This window comes from Staurois parvus, unplaced genomic scaffold (genome assembly GCF_062004578.1).
Source record: "Staurois parvus isolate SC_StPar_1 unplaced genomic scaffold, SC_StPar_1.0 ptg000299l, whole genome shotgun sequence".
NCBI classification, from domain to species: domain Eukaryota; kingdom Metazoa; phylum Chordata; class Amphibia; order Anura; family Ranidae; genus Staurois; species Staurois parvus.
In genome coordinates this window covers 19,425,941-19,448,452 of record NW_028318095.1, presented here as the reverse complement: position 1 = coordinate 19,448,452, position 22,512 = coordinate 19,425,941, and the positions used below count along the sequence as shown (strand labels likewise).

The window sequence follows — 22,512 nt, the reverse complement described above, 5'->3', positions numbered from 1 at the left end:
TATACCGGTGTGCGCGCCCCCACTCGTACTGCGCATGCTCCCCAAATGTCACGTACCTGAACCCACCCCCTTTCCTGTGTTTCAGCGCTCTAAGTCTAGTACGCAAGCGTCACCTCACGTCACGGGGCTAAAAAGTCTACCCAGGATCCTTAGCGAATGTCCTGTACGGGTTCATTCTGAGGCTCGGTGCGCCTGCGTAAATAGTTTGACGTCAGCACCTCTGCCTTGTTTCCAGGGCTCTGTAGCAGCTTCAGGAGCGACGGAAGAGATTGCGCAGGCTCGAACCCCCGTGACGTCGCCCGTCTAGCACTTGCCCCCTCCCCTCCAGAGTAGCGGCTGTATGCCTTCCCTTGCTTTTCTGTATTACGCATGCGCACAGGGCTGTCTCCCGCGCAGTCACTTTGCGCCAAGTGCGCGGCCGCTGCTGGGGGAGGGGAGACGAACGTAAGCAGCCGCGGAAGGAGTGAAGCCCGGGACTGAACGGTGGCCTGTCACCGCCTCCTGCAGCCTGTGCCCCCCTTTTCCCTGGGATAAGTAGGCCCGACATGGCTGGAGCCCCTGTGTTTCCTGCAGAGCGGAGGAAGAACCGGCGGCCCGTCGGCTAGGCCTTCCCTAGGCCTCGCCACATCCCCGGAGTGGGGAGCGTCTCCCTCCCACCTGTCTGAACCGCTTCCAACCGAGGAGTTCCTGTCAGCTTTAGCGAGCCGAGGCTGCAGGCCTGAGTGTTTCCCGTTACTTGTCCGCCTGAGCCCTGCGGAGAGCCCGCTGTCCTCTCTTCATCCGTACCGGGGGAGCCTGAGCTTCCTCTCCGCCAATATACACACCGCCATGGAGACCAAGACCATCGTCTACGACCTGGACACGTCTGGGGGCCTCATGGAGGTGAGCGGCCCGATCTGTCAGATGTCACTGGCCGTGCACGAGCTTCACAGCGGCCGGGCCTACGGGGCCAGGAAGGTCCTCTTCACTGTGCACACCCCACATGCAAACCACCGGGTGCTGTGCACACCCCACATGCAAACCACCGGGTGCTGTGCACACCCCATATACAGACCTCATCGCTGTGCACACCCCGCATACAGCCCACCGGGTGCTGTGCACACCCCGCATACAGCCCACCGGGTGCTGTGCACACCCCGCATACAGCCCACCGGGTGCTGTGCACACCCCGCATACAGCCCACCGGGTGCTGTGCACACCCCCCATGCAGACCTCATCGCTGTGCACACCCCACATGCAGACCTCATCGCTGTGCACACCCCACATGCAGACCACCGGGCGCTGTGCACACCCCATATACAGACCTCATCGCTGTGCACACCCCACATGCAGCCCACTGGGTGCTGTGCACACCCCACATACAGACCTCATCGCTGTGCACACCCCGCATGCAGCCCACTGGGTGCTGTGCACACCCCACATACAGACCTCATCGCTGTGCACACCCCGCATGCAGACCACCGGCGCTGTGCACACCCCACATACAGACCTCATCGCTGTGCACACCCCACATGCAGCCCACTGGGTGCTGTGCACACCCCACATGCAGACCTCATCGCTATGCAGACCACCGGGCGCTGTGCACACCCCATATACAGACCTCATCGCTGTGCACACCCCACATGCAGCCCACTGGGTGCTGTGCACACCCCACATACAGACATCGCTGTGCACACCCCACATGCAGCCCACTGGGTGCTGTGCACACCCCACATACAGACCTCATCGCTGTGCACACCCCACATGCAGACCACCGGGCGCTCTGCACACCTCACATACAGACCTCATCGCTGTGCACACCCCACATACAGACCACCGGGTGCTTTGCACACCTCACATACAGACCATCGCTGTGCACACCCCACATACAGCCCACCGGGCGCTGTGCACACCCCACATACAGTCCTCCTCATCGCTGTGCACACCATACACAGATTACTGTGCACACTCCCTATACAGCTTGAACTATCACTGTGCACACACCATATACATTCCACCGAGCACTGTGCACACACCATATATAGTCCTATTCATCACTGTGCTCACCATACACAGTCCTCATCATGTGCACACCCCATACACAGACCTACTAAGCACGGTGAACACCCCATACACAGTCCTCATCACTGCACACAGACCACTGTGCACACCCCATACACAGTCATCCTCATCACGGTGCACACCCCATACACAGACCTACCGTGCAATGTGCACACCATATACAGTCCTTCTCGCTGTGTAAACCCCATACACAGCCTGATGAGCACTGATAAAGCAGACCATCACCCAACGTACAACCTTCAGGAAAAGTGGTGTATGCCACACCATAACCCAATTTACAGCCTTCAGGAGGGGGATGTGTACTGGACCATCACTATGTGCACAGCTTTCAGGTGGGAGGGTATATAATACACCATCACGCTATCCACAGCCATAAGGAGGGGTTTATATACCACACCATCACCCCCATGTGCAGTATTAAGGAGGGAGAGGTGTATATATACCACACCATCTCCCAATGTACAGCCCTCAGGAAGGAGAGGTATATCCCACACCATCAGCCTATGTACAGCCTTCAGGAGGTGTTGGTATATTACACAGTAACCCCATGTACAGCCTTCAGAAGGGGGTCTGTACGGGACCCCACACTGACCGATCTATATCACATGGTGTACAGATACATCTTCATCTGCGAGTTTCTGATATGGCTGTTCAAAATCCCTTGCTTGTTCATTTTTCTATTTCACAGTTTTATATTGTGGTACATTTTAGGTAGAAGGAGTAATATGACATGCCTAAGATATTTTACACCATGAGAAGGTAGTTTGTATACCACCCTGCTATGCACAACAATGTTTGTAGAGATACTACAGGTTGTATTGTCTGCATTTCCTATGATAGCTTTATAGGATTGTTCCCCTGCGTTGGTAGTCAGTGTAGAAGGGCCCCTTTTACTTTTGGTGGTCAGTGTAGGTGGGAAGGAAATCAATCACCATTGCTATTTACATGAGGAACCCCGAGCAACCTCAGGAGGAGCCCTGGCTGAGAGAAACTGGCCTAGACACGAGTTGAATGTCTGATCTGTTCTGTGCAGCTTGAGTAAACGACGGCCTTCAGATGTGGTGCACAGCGCACATCCCAGGGAAAATATTCAAAAGGATATTCGTTGTTGGGTCTTACTTTTTATTTTGCCCAAGGCGAGTTTGCACTAGAATTTCTCCTTGCTCTTCTTTCCAACCCTTCTATAGCTGTAAACTCCCATAAACCACACTTTGGGCATGCTAATGGAGAAGCTTGTTGGCATTGTGGTTGTCTAAATTGCTGTCTATCTTTTGTCTATTGCCAACTTTATTATTATCATCATCATCATTATTATTATTATGCTGGATTTAAGTCCAAATTGATGGTTGCATTTTATTTAATGCCGGCTGTATTATAATAAAGCATTTAAAAAACAACAGTTTGCACATCGCTTTACATTATAAAGGGAAACGGCACAGTTATAGTACAATTTAAGACGAGAGGTTTAGGGCACTGCTCTTGAGCGCTTACCGTCTAAAAGGAAGGGTCAAGTGGTACAAAAGGTAATAACTGAGGGATAAGCTGGTGTAGTTGATTAGGTGGAGGCTGGGATAGGCTACCCTGAAGATATGAATTTTCAAGGATTGCCTAGAGGCGGATAGAGTTGAAGATAGCCTGAGAGATTGGAGTCGGGAGCTCCAGGGAATGGGAGGAAGTAATGAGGAAGCTTATGGAGCAGGAGGTCTTTGGAGGAACATGGAGGGTGGTGATTGAGATCGGGCATCTACAACTTGACATGCTTTCCTATTAAAGTACATCTAAACCCTAGTTCTACATTATAAACAATTTATTCTTATTAAAATATTTTTCACTTTTGTCCTTTGTTGCATATCAACATTGCTGATCTCCTGCAACCACTTCCTGTGTACATACATGTTCTCCATCAACTGCTGCACATCATTTCTCAGGGTGGTTTTCCTGATGGTGACAACAATAGAACATTCTTGTGCAATGAGCATTGGCACAGCTGCTTGTAATCTTCACCAGGATTTTCTGTAGCAGGGTGACAACCTGTGAAATCAGTAGGGGGAGATGGACAGAACGTTCACCCTCATAGCAGGAAGTGCCTGTACAGAGATCCTTGTGGCAGGATCACCTTGTATTTTAAAGGCCGCTTCAGATTTAAAATTCTTGGGGTTTAAATTTAACATTGTACAGCTTCTGAGGTTCTTCACAATTTACATTGTGGTGTTTAACCCCTTCCCTCGTGGCTCGGTTAGTTGAGGGAGTCATCCTGCTTTGCTGACTCATATGTATAGTCCTTGTCTCCTTTAAGTGTGTTCATGCTACAAAGTTGTCGATGAGAAGTTTATTTTCCTGAGATCGCAAAGAGCAGAAATGCTGGGACTGACACAATAGTGCTTTTACTTCTGTATGTATATCCACTTCTATTGCATCTCCAGGGCATCAAGAGCCAGCTTGCTTTTGTATGGTTGGTTGTTTTGCATTTCTTCATTCCAAGCCAGCAGCATTGTGTACACTCCTATTTCTGTGTGTGCTGATCCAGTAAGGACAGGCCTGTCTGCTCAGCCCTGACACATACTTACACACTTACAAATCCTTTACATGTCAACTGTGTTTGCGCTGATGCTAGATGGAATTAAAATGTTAATGCAAATCCTAGTGGCTAGATTGCTAATGCATACAAAACATTTTTGACTCATTTTCGTTACGTTAAATTTGTTTTGTCCTTTTACAGCGCTAAGCGTTGCCACATTAGACAGGTTCCTGCATTGTACATACGTGTATTTACCCATTTCAGTAAGGTGGCAGTTATCATTGGTGGCTAGGCACATGTTTACTGGCCATGATTGTAAAATGGTACTTGTAATTTCTGCACTTTTTTTATTTATTTTTTTACTTCATGCATATGCTCCCTGGTTCCTTTAAAACCATGTGTTTATATTGTACTTGGCTTCTTCATTCATTTACCCCTCCCTGTTGTAAGAAAATCGCTGACATTCTTGGTATTTAACAAGCTCTCTTTCTCTAAACTAGCAAATCCAAGCTCTTTTGGCTCCCCCAAAAAGTGAAGATGGAGAGAAGAAAAGCAGGAGACCAGAAAAAGAACCCAGGAGAAGTGGAAGAGCCACAAACCATGATAGCTGTGATAGCTGCAAGGAAGGAGGTGACCTCCTTTGCTGTGATCACTGCCCAGCAGCCTTCCACCTCCAGTGTTGGTAAGAAGATGGGCATAGGGTGGCTTGTTTACTTGATTGCGTCTGTTTTATTTGTCATGTTTATATCTGTTTAGCCTATGCTGCTGTGTGATTGCATTGCTTGTATTTATTTCAAATGTTTTATTTACTGATTGTTTATCTTTTTAGTAAGTCTACTTTGGACACATTCTATCAGGTTACTGATTACTTGGGTGGTTGAACATTCCTGTCTCATCAGTGCCAGTGTTGTTTGAAATGATCTGCTGTTGAAAGCTGGCCTGGGAATGCAGAGCCATTGTGCCTTTTTAAGGCATTTCCCCTTCTGGTATTTGCAGCTTAGCTTGTTTTTGGGAAATTGGTCGCTGCTTAGTGTTGTCTGCACAGATGTTGAAGAATATGCGTGCTGCTGTTGAAAATCAAGGGTGTAAATCTCACTTCCCCTTCATTTCAACTCAGGCGGCTTGAAATTGTAATGAGAATATTATTTTGTTTGTGTAATGTATATCATTTTTCTTTTTTTTTTTTTTTTTTTAAATATGACATTTTTCTTGTGTGAGGGTCTTTCTTTTTTCCCTGTGTGACTTTCTTTGTTTTCTATACCATCTAGTATTTACAGTCAGCGGATTTGACTTCCACTACCACTAGGTGTCTCCTATGCTTCTATGTCTCGTTCAAACACTTTTCTCCTGTTTAAACTTTGAGGCCTGTGCTCACAGAAATGCAGACTTTTGTCCTTTGAAGCCAGTCACTAGCATAAAGGAGCCTATACCCTTTCAGCATTTCAAAATAATTTGTTAAACCTGTAGTATTGTTGTTCTCCCATGTCTGTGCTTACCAGAATTCTTGTCTATTGTTCTGATCCTCTAGTGTGAATGTGTGCCCATTAGTTAGCTTTAGAGTGAATTGTAGCATTTCACACATGTGCTTCTCTGCAACAACATGAGCAACTGCTCGTTTGCTTAGAAACTGCTGTACTATTCAATAGTGAGCAAACTCCAGATCTAGTTACCCTGGGAAAAAATATAATTAGACTTGAATAATTCTCATTGTAAAATGAGTTCAGTAGCACTTGGGAAGGTTGCCAGCTTTGTTATTCAAGGACAACGTAGGTGTTTGGATGAATTCTCTTGCATGTAGGAAATCCTTCTCTTTTTTTTTTTTTTTTTTTTTTTTTTTTTTTTCTGTCCCATTCTGTAAAATAATTGTTAGGGCACATTGACACATTTTTTACTAAAATTTGTGATGCATTTATACAAGTTAAGGTGTGGGTGCTTTTTGCATACATTTGTGCATGCACTTTCCCAAGGGCAGAGTAACTCCAGCTTTTTATGCTCGGCTGCTTGCATTAAACACAGTGCAATGAGGTTAATTTTTTTTTTTAAAGGGGAAAGGACTGTTCACTTAATTTAAGTGTTCACTGAGCTTAGTAAACAAAGGAAAGCTGTGCTTACTTTACATGTCAGTCATGTTTTAAAAAAAACAAAAAAAACCCCAAAACATCATGTACATGTCTGAAGAGAGCACGTTGTCGTATTTACCAAGCTGAGGGAACTTTCACTTTGCTAACTGAACAGCCTATATTACTTTAGTAAACAATCCATATGTATACATATTGGTATTTGTTTTAGCACTTAAAGTAGAATTATAGGCTAACGTGAGTGTTTCCCTCCCCATTTTGGATAGCGTAATGGAGGGTTATAACCCCTGTCAGATTTTTTTTTTTTTTTTTCCCCCCATCTGTGTTCCATTTCAGAGATTTCTCTTCACTTCCTGTCCCATAGCCAAACAGGAAGTGGGAGGAAATCCCTGAAAATTCAGAGAATCTCTCGGGAATCCCCAGGTCACCAGAACTAGTCTCCCTATTGGATGATTTCCTCATTACTTTTCTGAGGACAACCCAAAATTTGGGATTTTCTTTTACTTTCAATGATGATGGTAACCAGGGTAAATAGAGAGGGTGAATCTTCTTAACAGGGCACAGACAGCAGTTATAATTCTTCTCCGCTCTCTCCAAAAGTAAAAAAAAATGTTTTGCCTTTAGCTCTTTATTCATTATTATATATATATATATATATATATTTTTTTTTTTAACTTCATCTGTCATTGGCTACTCCTCTCTGTCAATCCTTCCAACGGCTTCTGCTCACCCAACGAATTAAATTCAAAATACTAACAACTTACAAAGCCATCCACAACTCTGCCCCCAGCTACATCCCAACCAATTGTTTCTCCCAAGACCTGTTCTCTAGCTCCCTTGTCACCTTCTCCTATGCTGACCTCCAATCCTTTGGAACTCCCTACCCCACTCTGTCTGACTACCTCCTGCACTGTCCACTATCAGTCAGTCCCTGAAAACTCTTCTCTTCAGCGAAGCCTTTCCTGCCCCCAATTAACAGTTGCTTTTATTTTCTTTATCAGCTAATTCACCGCACGGGGTTGTAGAAATTAAAAAAAAAAAAAACAAAACTACTTGTCCAGGGACTAAATTGGGGTCCCAGTCTACTTGTCCCTTATGACCATCTACTTGTCCTAATAAAATGAATATTTTTTTCCCAGGATGGAAAATATGAAGGGTTTTTATTAGAGGTGTTTTTAGTAATGTCTGGGGCTTTTGAAATGAAAGGGACTTTATGGTGACTTGAGCTTTTAATGTTTTTAACATTGCCCTATTTATCTCCTCCTCACCTCCCTGCCTGTTTTCAGCACCCAGGGACTAGCAGGGAAGGGAGAGACCTTGCAGTATGAGCACCGATTGGGTGCTTGTCAGGAAAGGGCAGTGTCATGCTTTCTTAATGCTCAGCAGAAGCACATCTGCTGATCAAGTAAATGAGGCGGTGACCCCAATAAGAAAAATAACAAACTTTATTCCTTCAAGTTACCCTTGCACTTGGCTGCTCAGTACAAGCGCATGCTGAGCAGCCATATCCAGCTTCGGTGTCCTCCGTTAAAGAATAAGGTCACCTACGCAAAATAAAATTATAAATTCCCTCCCTTTTTTCTTTTCCCAGGTAAAAAAATATGCATTTATTATTTAATTATATTTTGGTTAGGCGTCTGTAAAGAATTGCACCCACAACCAGCTGATTGTGGGTGTGATGCCATGGTCCTGCGGACTCTGTGTAGCTGTCTGCTGGTACCTCCGGTACAGTCAGACTATTGCACAATGACAGGAAGTTCACTCAACTACCTGGAGAGCTCAACAGTGCCCTTGTAGTTAATTGAGAACTTCAAACCAACAGCTGCAAAGGCTGTTGGACTTATAGTTTTCACATTCCTAGAACTCTGAATGACTCAGCTGGACAGGCGGATCTCCACATGGCTGTTTTGTGTTTTTGTTTTTATTTTTGTTCATATTATGACAGCTCGCTAGCTGTCAAAACTGAGCGGGCAGAGTGTATCTGCATGGTAAGTTGGCATGAGGGGGAAACGTGCCTTCTCGCTGCTTGTAAAAGCGATCCAGCAGCTAGCCAGCCGTTAGATTGCTTACAAGAGAGACGACCAGTCCAGGAGCAAAAGTAATGGTTAGTCACTATAGCCTTCCTGGTGAGTACCAAATTAGATGTTGCAGTGTGTTATGATAGTATGGGAGGGGGGGGGGGTCATCAGCTCCTCTTTGCAATCTCCTGCCTTCCAATCGGAGTAGTTCTAGCAGGGCAGACAGATGACAGGTGCTCATACATGGTGAATGGGAACATGTGGGGGTGCATACACATACTGGTCCAGAGCGGCACTAGCGGCCCCAACGGTGTGCAGTTTGCAGGGCCCCAGGGTCCATTCTCATAATTAGAACTCATGTTGAGTCACACACTGGGCACCCCTGGCACGTCCTTGCATCTCACTTAATCTTTGCTCCCCCCAGCCAATCGGCATTCTCCACTACTTGCAGCATCGGGAAGGATCACACCCTTCGCTTTTCTGTGCCTGCTGAGGTGGCCAATCGGCAACACGACTGGAGGGATGGGTGGGCTGCGGCTGAGCCAATCAGTGCAGCAGAGGCCCGGGCGCCTTGGTTAGTGAAGTGTCAGTCCAGTCCTCACAGAGGCCAGCAGCTCCGGCTCCTTCACCTAGACTTGTATGTGGTGCTGCAGGTCAGCTGGTCTGGGAGGAGGAGGTGGGAAGGGGGGGTGTATCACAAAAAAGTTAAAATCCTTCAAGCAGAGAGAGATAGATGGCAGGAGTTTTGGTTGCCACATCATCCCTTTTAAAACTGACCCCTAATAATTACACAGGTTCTGGGGCTAATTTCATGCAGGTAAGGAATGGAGTTTAATTACTACCTTTAGCAGCCACAGAACCTGTGTAATTAATATGTGTCAGTTTTAAAGGGATGAGTTGGCAACTCACTGGTGCCTTTGTCACTTACTGCTTCCCCTTTTCACATCCACCTGTCACTATTTTTTTTTTTTTTTTTAGTTAGCCACCATCCTGCCATCGTGCTGTGGATAATGTGAATCTATATCAAGGGGAGTCTGCGGTATGCCAGGTTGGCCAGTGTGCCACCCTGAGCTCAAGTCGATCTGGTGGGTTGAGGGGTCTGTCGTGGTGTGGAGGAGGTGGCAGGGGCAGCTTCAACTCGATCTGGTTGATATAGATCTTTACTGCTACACCAGCAATGACTATGTGGAGGAGGAGGTGGAGGAGGCGGGGGCGTGAGTGGGGGGGTGGCGGCCTGAGCTCTGTTCAGCGATGAGGCCTGGCAGGGTAGGACTATCTTGGTGTGGAGGAAGAGCAGGTGGCAGGACTCTCTCAGCTTGATCCAGCATTTACTGTGTGCAGGAGGAGCCAGCAAAGTTCCCTCCTGCTGCTTGCAAAAGTGCCCCTCAGATCGCTTTCCAGTGTCTATATACCGCCATTTGTAAATGCTATAACTTTCACATACACCAATTTACAAGTATTGGGATTTTTTTTTAGCAAAGACGTAGCAGAATACATTTTGACCTAAATTTATGGCGAAATTTGATTTTTTTTTTTCTTTTTTATAGCGCAAAAAATAAGAACTGCACAGGTGATCAAATATGACCCTAGTACTGCCAGACAGAAGTGCTATCCATTTAGCCACTGTGCTGCCCTGATGTGACATAATTTGCAAAAGCCATCATTTTATTCTATAGTACCTCTGCCAAAGAAAAAACAGAATGTTTGGGGAATCTAAGTAGTTTCCTATCAAAAAAGATTTTTACACGTATGTGAGAAGCTTCAGAATTTGCCTGGTTGGTAAGTAGTAAAAAAACATGTTATACTTACCTTCTCTGTGCAGTGGTTTTGCACAGAGCAGCCCCGATCCTCCTCTTCTTTGGTCCCCTGCCGACACTGCTGGCCCTTCCCTCCTGCTGAATGCCCCCAGAGCAAGAAGCTTGCTATGGGGGCACCCAAACAGGTTTGCTGCCGAGCCGCTGCTCTGCATGTCCATTCACACACACACACACACCCGTGGCTTGGCTCTATCCCATTTATTTCCTCATTGGTTCACTGGCTGTGATTAACAGCCATGGGAGGCATTGGCTCTTGCTGCAGTCTCAGCCAATGAGGAGGGAGAGTCCCCGGAGAGCCAAGGCTCTCGTGCACAATGCTGGATCGTGATGGAAGTATTTGGGGAGGTTGTTACACACAGGTTTTTTTACCTTCATGCATGGAGGTAAAAATACCTTGAGTCTTTACAACCACTTTAACTAGTCTTGCCAGACAGAAAATGCATGAAGCATGGAAAAATGTGCTACAAAAGTGCACGATTATGTAGCAACAGCACTAATGTGACCCTCGGCTAAGCAATGACAAAAGATGAAAAAAAAATTACCCTTTGTACATGCATGATTACAAACTACATACAAGAGCTTTTTCTAATATGAACATGCTTTAATAAGATTTATACTACATTGAATTTTGTTGTTTCCAAAGTCCTAAAACTAAAATTACTAGTTCACTGGATATCATGCTGATAATGGTTTGTTAATACCCAAGGCATTCAGACCACAAATGTAGTTTAGGAGTTTTAACTTTCCTGATCAAACTTTTTCTGATCTGCATAGCACAGCCTCCAGATTTCTCCTGGTACAGATGAACCTGGATTTTGTATATGCAGTGCTGCAAGTTTAAGAAGTAAAGGGAGGTGACATAGGAAACCATTTGTAGAGTTTACATAACATGCCAATGGTATGGTAGAAAGTACAATTTGCAGGCTGTAATTTAGGAAACTGCTGTGTCTTCTGTTTTCCTGTTCTGCAGATAGATGCAATTGGTATTGTTCATGTTATGCATTGCATGGAGCAGTCTGCTTTTTCTTTTTTTTTTTTCTTCTTCTCTCTAGTAGTTTTTGATATGTTTGAGATGATCAGAGAATGTTTAATGTGTTCGGGCTCATTCACACTTGACTGTTTTACCAACGCTTGCCAACCGCCTCTATAGTGTTTGGCAAGCGTTGGTCCGGCGTTTGCGGAGCATTTTTTAACGCTCGGCAAACTCTCTGCAAACGCCGCATGCGCGGTTTAGCGGCGGCTGCTAGGCGTTTGCTGAGCGTTACAACCGCCTATAATGAAGTTTAAATGGTGTTACTGCTCCGTAACCGCGTCGCGTTGCGGAGCGGCACCATAGACTAGAATAGGAGGCTTCAACGCCTCCTGACTCGACCAGAGGTGTCCGTTTTGCTGCGACGCTAACACTCCCGTTAGAACAGCACCATGTGCAGAATCATCCGAGGCGTTTGGAAAGAGGTAAAAACGCGTCCCAAACGCCTCTCTGCTGCCTGCACACAACGCTAGTGTGAACGTAGCCTTAGTGTTACTAAACCCAGGACCCTGCATTCAATGTATCTGGTCTCCCACAGTACACAGAAAATTGAAGTGCATATATTTTAGTAAATATATACTGCTAAATACCTTTTCTCATCAGCAGTCAAAGCAGTGTGTGACTTCTGTGTCCAGTGTATCAGTGGGGTGATTGGCAGGCAGCAAAAACTTGGCTCAACAGCACATTTTTGCCGCCCTCCAACCAGAAGTTTAAACGAGGCCTTACAGACTGGAACTCTCCAGCACACAAGACAAATCGTTTATCCTTTTTGTCCCTTTACCCTGGCCTAACCTAATCCAGATGCATGTTGCAGCCACAGCAGATTTAACTTGGCATGCTGGGTTTGGCACCATCTGTCACACTTATGATATTCAGTGGGGGCCATACTGAAACCACAAGCCAAGCACTCGGCTTACTGTTGCAGCGCAAAGTTACAATACAAAACTCTAATCTACTGGGAAAAAAATTCCCAGCCAGATAACCCTCTGAAAGCTGCTGCTTTGCCTTTCTCTAAAAGCGCTCCACTGCAGATTGCTTTTCAGAGGTCGGTAGAAACTGCTTCTGTTTGAAAGAGACCTAATATTTTTTGTTTAGATATTCTTTACCATGGCTGCCTCTCATCACAAAGTATGGTGCTGTTTGTTTCCTTTTTTTAAAGCCTTACGTGCATATCGTCATGGGCAGGAGCGCCACCGAGCAAAAGCCACACATTAATGTTAAAGTATAGTTCTCATTTTAAGTGGTAGTAAACTCTGTTTAAAATAAAAAAAAAAATGCCCGTCTCCGGTTAATGCGATCTGAGCTGCGAGGAATAATGCCCCATTGTTTGTGTCAGTGGAAGGAATAGCACCCCATCCTTGGTGTCAGTGGAAAGAACAGTGCCCCTTCATTTGTGTCACTGGGAGGATGAGTACCCCATCATTGGTGTCAGTGGGAGGAGTAGTGCCTCGCTGTTCATGTCAGGGGGTGTAAAGCCCCAGGGACCGGATAAAGGCAAGCGAAGGGCTGTAGCCGCCTTCTACCTAAAGCATTTTTACTTCTGTCTGTGTTGCTTTGGTAGATTTTTTTTCTTCCATTTCCTGCCAGGTAAACATTGTCCCCGGCTCCACATCTTTCCCTTTTTTTTTTTTTTTTTTTTTTTTTTTTTTTCTTTTTTTCTTTTCTTTCCTTTGCCTAAAATACATCTTCACATTCCCTTCTGGAGCAGAAGAGCACATTGCTACTGAAGAAACCGCACTAAACATTGTGGTGCATACAAGACTGCCCTAATGGAACTTTTCTGACTGTAGTTCCCTTAAGAACTCCCTGCACCTAATTCAGGCAAGCTTTTTGCACCAGTGTTGCTAAGGATAGCGACATGTGACAAATTCAGGTAGTTCTTACTACAGGCATGTTAGGAATCTGTTACTTTGGCAGCAAAACCTAAAGAATTATTGCCAACTCTCAGATTAGGAAACTGGCAGTGACCAACGCTAAGCTAGCGTACAAAGGTATACTAATATTTAGAATGGGCCATACCCGTGCTGGGAAGCTGTCATGTATGTGATACCTTACCGCACAATGAGACTAGTTCCCCATCAGGTCCACTTTACTTTTGATTGACCGTGCACAGCATCTTCAGCAGCTATTCAGTCCAGTGGCGGCTTTCGATGGTCGCAGTGGCCAAAGAGAGGGAGGGAGTGAGTCCAGTGAGGAAGTAATGTCCAGTGTTGTACACTTTTTCTCAGTGCAGACAGGGACCGGCTCATGGACTGCTCTGGGACAGATACATGAATCGGGCACAAGCGCCGACACCTTGGGTGCTGCACCCTGTCTGAATTCTAAAAGGGGTCTACAACAACCTTTTATAAATTCCCACGATTGTGTGCGTCTTATCCTGAAATGGTGGAATGTACATGGAGTACTAAAGAATGTGGTTGTGTACCCTAGATAAGGCTTGATTCACACGCATACGACTTGTCATGTGACTTTTGGACGTTAGTCGTATGACATGTCGCAGCCCATTATTTTCAATGGTACTCATTCAAATCAGTGCGACTTAGTCACAGCGACTTTGAAAAGGTGCATGCGCTACTTTGGTGTTACTTTTGATGAAACTACCCCCTCCCTCCTAGATTGTAAGCTCGTAAGAGTAGGGCCCTCTTACCCCTCGTACATTGTTTGTTGTTGTTGTACTGTGCCATGTATTGTCCCCCCTATTGTACAGCGCTGAGCAAACCCTTTGGCGCTATATAAACTCGTAGTAATAATAATAATAATAATAATAACTTTGGTCCAGAGAACAAAGTTAGATCAAAGTCGCATCAAAATTGCTCTTCAAATTTGCACTGGAAATTGTGTGACTTTGGAGATGCGCTAATGTGAATGGAGCCTAATGTTCTGGACTTGGGGAAATTCCAGCTGTTCTCAACAGTACACAGGCTCCTAAAGTAGTACTCAAGCTATTGCAGCATTTTAGCCCCAACACATCCACCAAGGTTTCTGATCTAAGACGGTCATAACCCAATAACATACAACTCCAAGGATGATTGCATTCTGCTACAGAGATCTTATCTTATGTATTTCATACTATTGTCATCTTTTATAAAACAAAAAAAATCGTAAAGGCCCTTGACTAGGATCTGCTTAAACTCTGAATTTATAAGTTTAAGAATTTTTTTTTTTTTTTTCCAGTGTTCTACTGTAAATGTTCAATTTACTTTATATTTTTTTTTTGTTTCTATTGATGTCACCAAATCTTGCTGGGTGCTTCATTTTGTTATTTAATCTAGTTGGAAAGAAAGGTTAGGAAAATGTAAAGCTTTGCCTAAATGTCGACCTTTAGCAGCTATTCACCAGCTGCTGCCTGGCTGGGTATGTTTAATGTGTTCCCTCGGTTACTAGGGAAACCGTTTACCCCCAGCTCTAATCTGCACCAGGCCTAGCACTGTCAGCCAAAATTACCCAGCAGTATTATGGGTGATTTAGCATTCATAAAATCAAGGTGAAGGTGTGTGCTGTGTGTGAGGCATTTTCGTGTTGCAAACAAAAAAACCCAGAGTGTTCAGTAGTACCTTTTTTTTTTTTCTTCTAGTTGCATTTATTACATGTACATCTTATCTGTTATTTTAGCTGTGGTAGGAGATGTGGTGAACCCTGTCATAGTATACCCAAGGGAAATCCCTTTTACTTCACTAGAAACTGTTTGTATGAATTCCCATTACCTACTTGTGGCAAAGGGTATTGGTTGGAAAAAATCAAGATTCAAGGATAACCGCAACTCAGGACTGGGTCTGATTTGATCCGTTGGGCACCCGTGGAGGCTGTCTCTAATACTTATTAATATTTAACTGTTTATTATTATTATACAGTATTTATAAAGCGCCAATAGTTCGCTCAGCGCTGTACATTTCAAAGGGGGACAGAACATGTGACAGAACAATACCAATACAATGCAAAACATGAGGGGATCGAGGGCCCTGCTCTTTCAAGCTTACAATCTAGGAGGGAGGGGATGGTGGCACAGGAGGAGGTAGCTGTGGGGGATGGAGTGGTAGGAAGAGTGGAGCAGGTCGGCAAGTTAGCAGGGGGCGGGGTAGGCTTCCCTGAAGAGATGGGTTTTCAGGGTGCGCCTAAAGGAGAGGAGAGTAGGTGATAATCTGATGGGTTGGGGCAGGGAGTTCCAGAGGATGGGTGACACCCTGGAGAAGTCCTGGAGGCGGGCATGGGAGGAGGAGACCAGGGAACTAGAGAGAAGGAGGTCTTGTGAGGAGCGGAGTGTGCGTGCTGGGCGGTACTTGGATATTAGGTCAGTGATGTAGTTCGGGGCAGTATGGTGGACAGCTTTGTACGTCTGCGTTAGGATTTTGAATTTGATCCGTTGCGCAATCGGAAGCCAGTGGAGGGATTGGCAGAGGGGGGTGGCGGAAACGGAGCGGTTGGAAAGGTGAATGAGTCTGGCAGCCGTATTCAGGATGGACTGAAGCAGGGATAGCCAGCGGCGAGGCAGGCCAGTGAGGAGGGAGTTGCAGTAGTCGAGTCGCGATATGATGAGGGAGTGGATGAGCTGTTTAGTGGTTTCTGGAGTTAGGAACGTGCGGATTTTGGCGATGTTGCGGAGGTGGAGTCTGCACGAGTTTGTTAAAGAGTGGACTTGGGGCTGGAAGGATAGGTTGGAGTCCAAAATGACACCAAGTACTCTGGCCTGCGGGGCGGGTTTGATGGTGGCGTTGTTGGACATGATGGAGAAGTCAATGGGGGGTGGTGTCCGGGCTGGAGGGAAGACAAGAAACTCGGTTTTGGAGAGGTTCAGTTTAAGGAAGTGGAGCGACATCCAGTCTGATATGTCGCTCAACAGGTGTGTGATTCGGGCGGAGACCGAGGGGGTGAGGTGGGGGGTTGAGAGATAGATTTGTGTGTCGTTGGCATAGAGGTGGTAGTTGAAGCCGTGAGAGTGTATGAGTTGGCCAAGGGAGGAGGTGTAGATGGAGAAGAGAAGGGGCCCGAGGACAGAGCCTTGAGGGACCCCAACAGAGAGGGGGAGTGAGAGGGAGGTGGTGGCATTATAGGTAACGCTGAAAGAGCGTTGTGACAGGTAGGATGAGAGCCAGGAGAGAGCAGAATCTCTGAGGCCGAGGGAGTGTAGTTTTTTGAGGAGGAGGGGGTGGTCGACTGTGTCAAAGGCCGCAGAGAGGTCAAGGAGTAGGAGCACTGAATAGTGGCCATTAGCTTTGGCGGTTAGCAGGTCGTTGGAGAGTTTGAGTAAGGCAGTTTCGGTGGAGTGTAGGGGACGGAAGCCGGACTGTAGGGGATCGAGGAGGTTGTTGTCGTTGAGGTGAGAGCATAGGTGGGCGTAGACTAGGCGCTCTAGGAGTTTAGATGTAAATGGGAGCAGGGAGATGGGTCTGAGGTTGTTCGGGTCATTGGGGTCCAGGGAGGGCTTTTTAAGTATGGGGGTGATGTGTGCATGTTTCAGAGGGGAAGGGAAAGTGCCGGAGGAGAGGGAGAGATTGAAGATGTGGGTGAGGGAGCGTAGGATGGAGGGGGAGGGAGGTTGTAGGAGTTGTGTGGGGATAGGGTCAAGGGGGCAGGTGGTGAGGCGGGCATCAGAGAGGATCTTGGAGACTTCGTCGATGGTAGTAAGGTCAAAGGTGCGGAGTGTTGGGGGAGCTTCAGTATGAGGAATGTAGGGTGGGGTGGGAGAGGAGGTCAGAGCAGTGGTGGGGCCGTGGGAGAGGGGTGTAGAGGGGGTAGCTGAGTGAGGGGGAAGGGGGTTGGAGGGAGTTTGAGCAGCGACGAAGTCCCTGTGGGTTATGTCGAGGGGGAGGGGGGATGAGGGGGTAGCTGTGTGAGAGGGGACGGGTTGAGAAGGCGTGTGAGTTGCGGCAATGTCCTTGCGAATTGTGTCAATCTTGTTTTTGAAGTGATTGGCAATCTCAAGGGCAGTGAGTGAGGTGCTGGGTGGAGGTGGGGGTGGCGAGAGTAGAGAGTTGAAGGTGGAGAAGAGTCGGCGAGGATTGGAGGAGAGGGCCTTGATAAGGGTCAGGAAGTAGGCTTGTTTGGCAGTATGGAGGGAGGGGGTGTAGGTGTGGAAGGCAGATTTGTATCGGGTGAAGGCTTGTTGGGATTTGGTTTTGCGCCATAGTCGCTCCAGGGCACGACTGTGTCGTTTGAGGGTTTTGGTGTGATCAGTCTGCCAGGGCTGGAGCGGTCGAGGTCTGATGTTGCGTGTGGTTAAAGGCGCTAGTGAGTCAAGGGCTGTTGACAGCGCATTGTTGTAGCCAAGTCGGGGCAGGACAGGGGGAGGATGCGGTCATGGAGTTGATCAACTGCGGAGTGGAGGGAGGCAGGGTTAAGGTTGCGGAGGTTACGGCTGGTAGTAGTGTGACATTTGGAGGGGTAGGCGTTGGAGGATGAGGAGATAGAGAAGGTAATCAGGTTGTGGTCAGAGAGAGGGAAGGGGGTGTTAGTGAGGTTGTGGGGAGCGCAGCGGTTGGAGAAGACAAGATCAAGGATATTACCGTCGGAGTGGGTGGTGGATTGTATGCACTGTGCAAGTGCAAAGGAGGAGGTTAAGTGGAGGAGACGGGCTGTGTCCGGGTTGTCGAGGTTGACAGGGATGTTGAAATCCCCAAGGATGATAGTGGGTAGCTCAGAGGAGAGGAAGAAGGGTAGCCAGGAGGAGAAGTCATCCAGGAAGCGGGGTATGGATCCAGGAGGCCGGTATATCACAGCAATCTTCAGGGGGGTTGGGGAGAATAGTCGGACGCAGTGGGCCTCGAAGGAGGAGAAGGATAGGGAGGGGGGGTTTGGGAGGACTCGGAAGGTGCTCAGCGGTGACAGGAGCAGGCCAACCCCACCACCTTTACGACCGTTGGGCCTGGGTGAGTGGGTCCAGGTGAGACCGCCGTAGGAGAGTGCAGCAGGGGAGGTAGAGTCAGTGGGCTGGATCCAGGTTTCCGTAATCGCCAGGAGGTTGAGGGAGCGGGAAACAAAGAGGTCGTGGATGGCGGTAAGCTTGTTGCACACCGATCGGGCGTTCAGGAGTGCACATGAAAACGGGGGGGGAGATTTTAGGGAGCAAGGGGACAGATACTAAGTTGCGGGGGTTGCGGCAGGACGTGGAGGCGGGAGGGTTTTGTGCGGGTGAGGGAGGTGGTGGAGGGCCAGGATTCGGGGAGATGTCCCCCGCGGTTATGAGGAGGAGAAGGGTGAGAAAGGTGGCGCAGGAGCGTGAGAAACTACTAGTGGAGGTGTTTGGGTCAGTGGGAGAGTGGAGTAATAGGAGGAGGTGGTGGGTGCCATAGAGGGGTGAGGGAAGCAGTGAGGGCACAATATACAAATGTTTGGGAGGAGCAGAGGGATATAGTGAATGGATTTTGGGAACAGAGGAGAGGAAAATGAGAAGGAGTGGAAGAGGCATTTTGGGGAGGTGATGAAAGCAATAGTAGGGAGATGATAGCAATGAGAGGTAGATGTACAAGTTTTTGGGTGGAGCAGAGGGGTAAAGAAATGAGATTTGGGAACAGAGGATAGTAATATGAAGAGAAGAGGGGTGTATTATATAAAAGGTACACAGAGTGGGACTCAGGTATGTAAGAGATGTTTCCCAGGGTGTTTCCTTGCAGTCTGTCCAGCATGCAGTAGGGTTCTTGCTGTTGTTGTGTCTTCCTGCTGCTTAAGTTCTCCTGCTTTAGTTCAACTGCTGTGTTTAACTGCTCTGCACTCATTTAAAGCAAAACTTTTCATACAATAAAATCCAAGCAACACAAAAGCTGGAATAGGAATGGTAAAGTAATTCTAAAGTCAATATACATGTTATACTTGCCTGCTCTGTGCAATGGTTTTGCATAGAGCAGCCCCGATACTCTTCTTCGGTCCTCCACCAGCGCTCCTGGCTCCTCCCACCTGCTGAGTGACCCCCATAGTAAGTCACTTGCTATGGAGGCACTTGTACATGCTTGCTTCCTAGCCAGCTGTTTGTGTACATAGATGCACAGAGCATGACTCAGCCCTGCCCCCCAGTTAAATGCATTCAAGTCAAAAACATTTGCTAACATCCAACCAAGGTTAAGCTCTGGTTGGTTGGTTGGTTGTTCTGTGGCCATAGACTTTAAATTGTATTTTAACAAATCCAGTCTTTATCCAGATTCTGGACAATCGCATGCACATACATCTCTAACCTACAAATACTTGTGATACTGCTGGTATCCCAGGAAAACCGTTATTTACTGAAATGTGCCAACCTAACTGATCACTTTTGCCTTGAGGTCAAAGACCACTTTTCAAAAACACTATAGCCAGGCCTAAACTAAGCTAATCATTCCATGCGTATATGATGATCATAAAAATATTAGTTAATGTTTGATAAAATATTTTACAACGCAATTCCAAAAAAGGGGTGTTTTGAAATCAATCTTAAAACAACGCAATGATTTGCAAATCTCATAAACTTATATTTTATTCACAATAGCAAATAGCGTAAACTTTTGATATGCTTTTCTGAGAAAATGGACCATTTTAAGAAAACAAAAATGAAGGTTATTTTGAAATTGATGTCAGCATCATATTTACCACTGCGTAGCATCTGCTCTTCTTTAACAACACACTAAATGTCTGTAAACAGCTGAAAACTGAGGACACCAATTGCTGGAGTTTTTTGAGAAGAATGTTGTCCCATTACCTGTTATAGGAATCTAACTGTCCTGGGTCATCTTTGGTCATCGTATTTTTCATTTCAAGATGTGGCAAATATTTTCAATTGTTGAAAGGTCTGGGCTGCAGACAGGCCATTTAAAGCAGAACTAAACCCATTGATTTCACAGTTTTAAAAAAACATTACATTCCCGGCATGTCAGCACTTCTAAGGCTACGTTCACACTAGCGTTTTGTGCAGGCGGCAGTGAGGCGTTTGGGAAGCGTTTTTACCGCTTCCCAAACGCCTCTGCCAATTCTGCACATTACAGCACATGGTGCTGTTCTAACGGGAGCGTTTGTGTGGCTTTGCGTCGCGGCAAAACAGACTCCTCTGGTTGAGTCAGGAGGCGTTGAAGCCTCCTATTCTCGTCTATGGTGCCGCTCCGCAAACGCCCAGCCGGCGTTTGCGGTGCGGTTGCGGGGCGTTTGCGGAGCGGTAACACCACTCAAACTGCATTATAGGCGTTTGTGGGGCGTTATTAACGCTCAGCAAATGCCTAGCAACCGCCGCTAAACCGCGCATGCGGCGTTTGTCAAGCGTTAAAAACCGCTCCGCAAACGTCGGACCAACGCTTGCCAAACGCTATAGGGGCATTTGGCAAGCGTTGGTAAAACAGCCAAGTGTGAACGAGCCCTTACTGTCATAATTGCTTGTGCTGTCGACAAAACTGTCAGACCATCAAATAGCTGGTGTCATAACTGATCACATGTGCAGCACCATGGCAGTTGCAGATCAGAAGGTAAGATGGCCGCTTCCTTGGCTGAAAAAGATAGGAGGGCTTAGTTCTGCTTTAAGCACCTAGACCAAGGGTAGGCAACTTGCGGCTCTCTAGCTGTTCTGGAACTACATTTCCCATGAGGCATTGCAACTTTACAAAACTGACAGTTACAGCTATGACTTGCAGAGGCATGATGGAACGTGTAGTCCTGCAACAGCTGGAGAGCCGCAGGTTGCCTACCCCTGGGACTCTACTACTATGAAGCCATGCTGTTATCATAGATACAGTATGCAGTTTAGCATTGTCCTTCTGAAATATGCAATGCCTTCTCTGAAAAAGATTCATCTGGATGGGAGTATATGCTGCTCTAAAACCTGGATATATCTTTCAGCATTGATGGTGCATTTCCAGACATGCAAACTACCCATCGCATATGCACTAATGCACCCCTCATACCATCAGTGAATGCAGCCTTTGAGCTGAGTGGTCATAAGTCAGAAGGTGCTTCTCCTCTTTAGTCTGGAGGACGCGGCGCCAGTGTTAAAAGTCTATGACAAACTAAATTTGACATCAAAATTAAGTAAAATGACGTTTTAGTCATCTGAATTGTTTGTTTTGGTCGTATTTTAGTAGACTAAAATCTCCAGTACATTTTAGTTGACTAAAATCTAATGGGTTTAGTTAAATTGTAATGTATTATTGAAGCATTTCTAAACTCATCTACTCCTGGAGTAAAAATCTAATAACTTGTTATTTATGGTATTAAGGTTTGAACAAAATACACAGACACAAACTTAGTTGTTATACAATGTCTTTAAGTAAAATCAATTTTTGTTGCGAGAAACGTCCGTGCCTCATGTTTTCGTTTGACGAAAATTGGAATTGTTTTTCGTTTTGTTTTCTTCACCGAAAACATGCCCCTGACAACAATGGTGACAAATATTTTCGTTGACTGAAATAACACTGCGTGATGGTCATGGTTGGCAAAAAGGAATACCCTGTTTTAATTTGACCAGGGAGCAATTTTCGACTTTGCAACAAACAATGTAAAATGAGCTTTGGCCCAGAAAAGATGGTAACGTTTCTGGATCAATTTCCGATATGGCTTCTTTGCATGAGAGTTTTACCTTGCATTTGTGGATGGCACTGCAAACTGTTCGGACAGTGACTTTTGGAAGTATTACTCAGCCCATGTAGTGATGTCCATCACCGAATCATGCCTGTTTTTATTGCAGTGCTGTCTGAAGTAATGCCTTTTGGCCTTGTCTCTTCCACACATATATTTCTCCAGATTCTCAGAATCTTTTTGATATGTGCTGTAAATTTATATATTTTAAAGTCTTTTAAATTTGTACATTGAGCAGTATTCTGAAATTGTTCGACAGCAACTTTTCACATTGGTGAACCTCTGTCCACCTTTACTTCTAAGACACTGACGCTTTATACTCAGTCATGTTACTGACCTGTTGCCAATTAACCTCCCTGACGGTATTCCCGAGTGTAGCTCGGGGTAAAGTTTCAGTACCAAAAGCGGTAACCCCGAGCTACACTCGGGAATACCATGCGGCGTTGCTCCGGCATCTGTTCTTCACTTG

General features: G+C 46.3%; 1 protein-coding gene across 2 annotated transcripts in view; it reads left to right on the top strand.

Moving 5' to 3' along the window:
* The first annotated feature begins 552 nt into the window (after positions 1 to 552).
* PHF12 (PHD finger protein 12) overlaps positions 553 to 22,512 on the top strand; it is a 102,796-nt gene continuing 80,836 nt past the window's right edge. Inside the window, exons 1-2 of one of the 2 annotated variants that reach the window (XM_089682995.1) lie at positions 553 to 882; positions 5,080 to 5,261. In XM_089682995.1, the coding sequence (XP_089539121.1) occupies positions 829 to 882; positions 5,080 to 5,261 (236 nt within the window). In that variant the 5' untranslated portion in view covers positions 553 to 828. The remainder of the gene's footprint in view (positions 883 to 5,079; positions 5,262 to 22,512) is intronic. The other variant, XM_089682994.1, reaches the window with a different exon arrangement.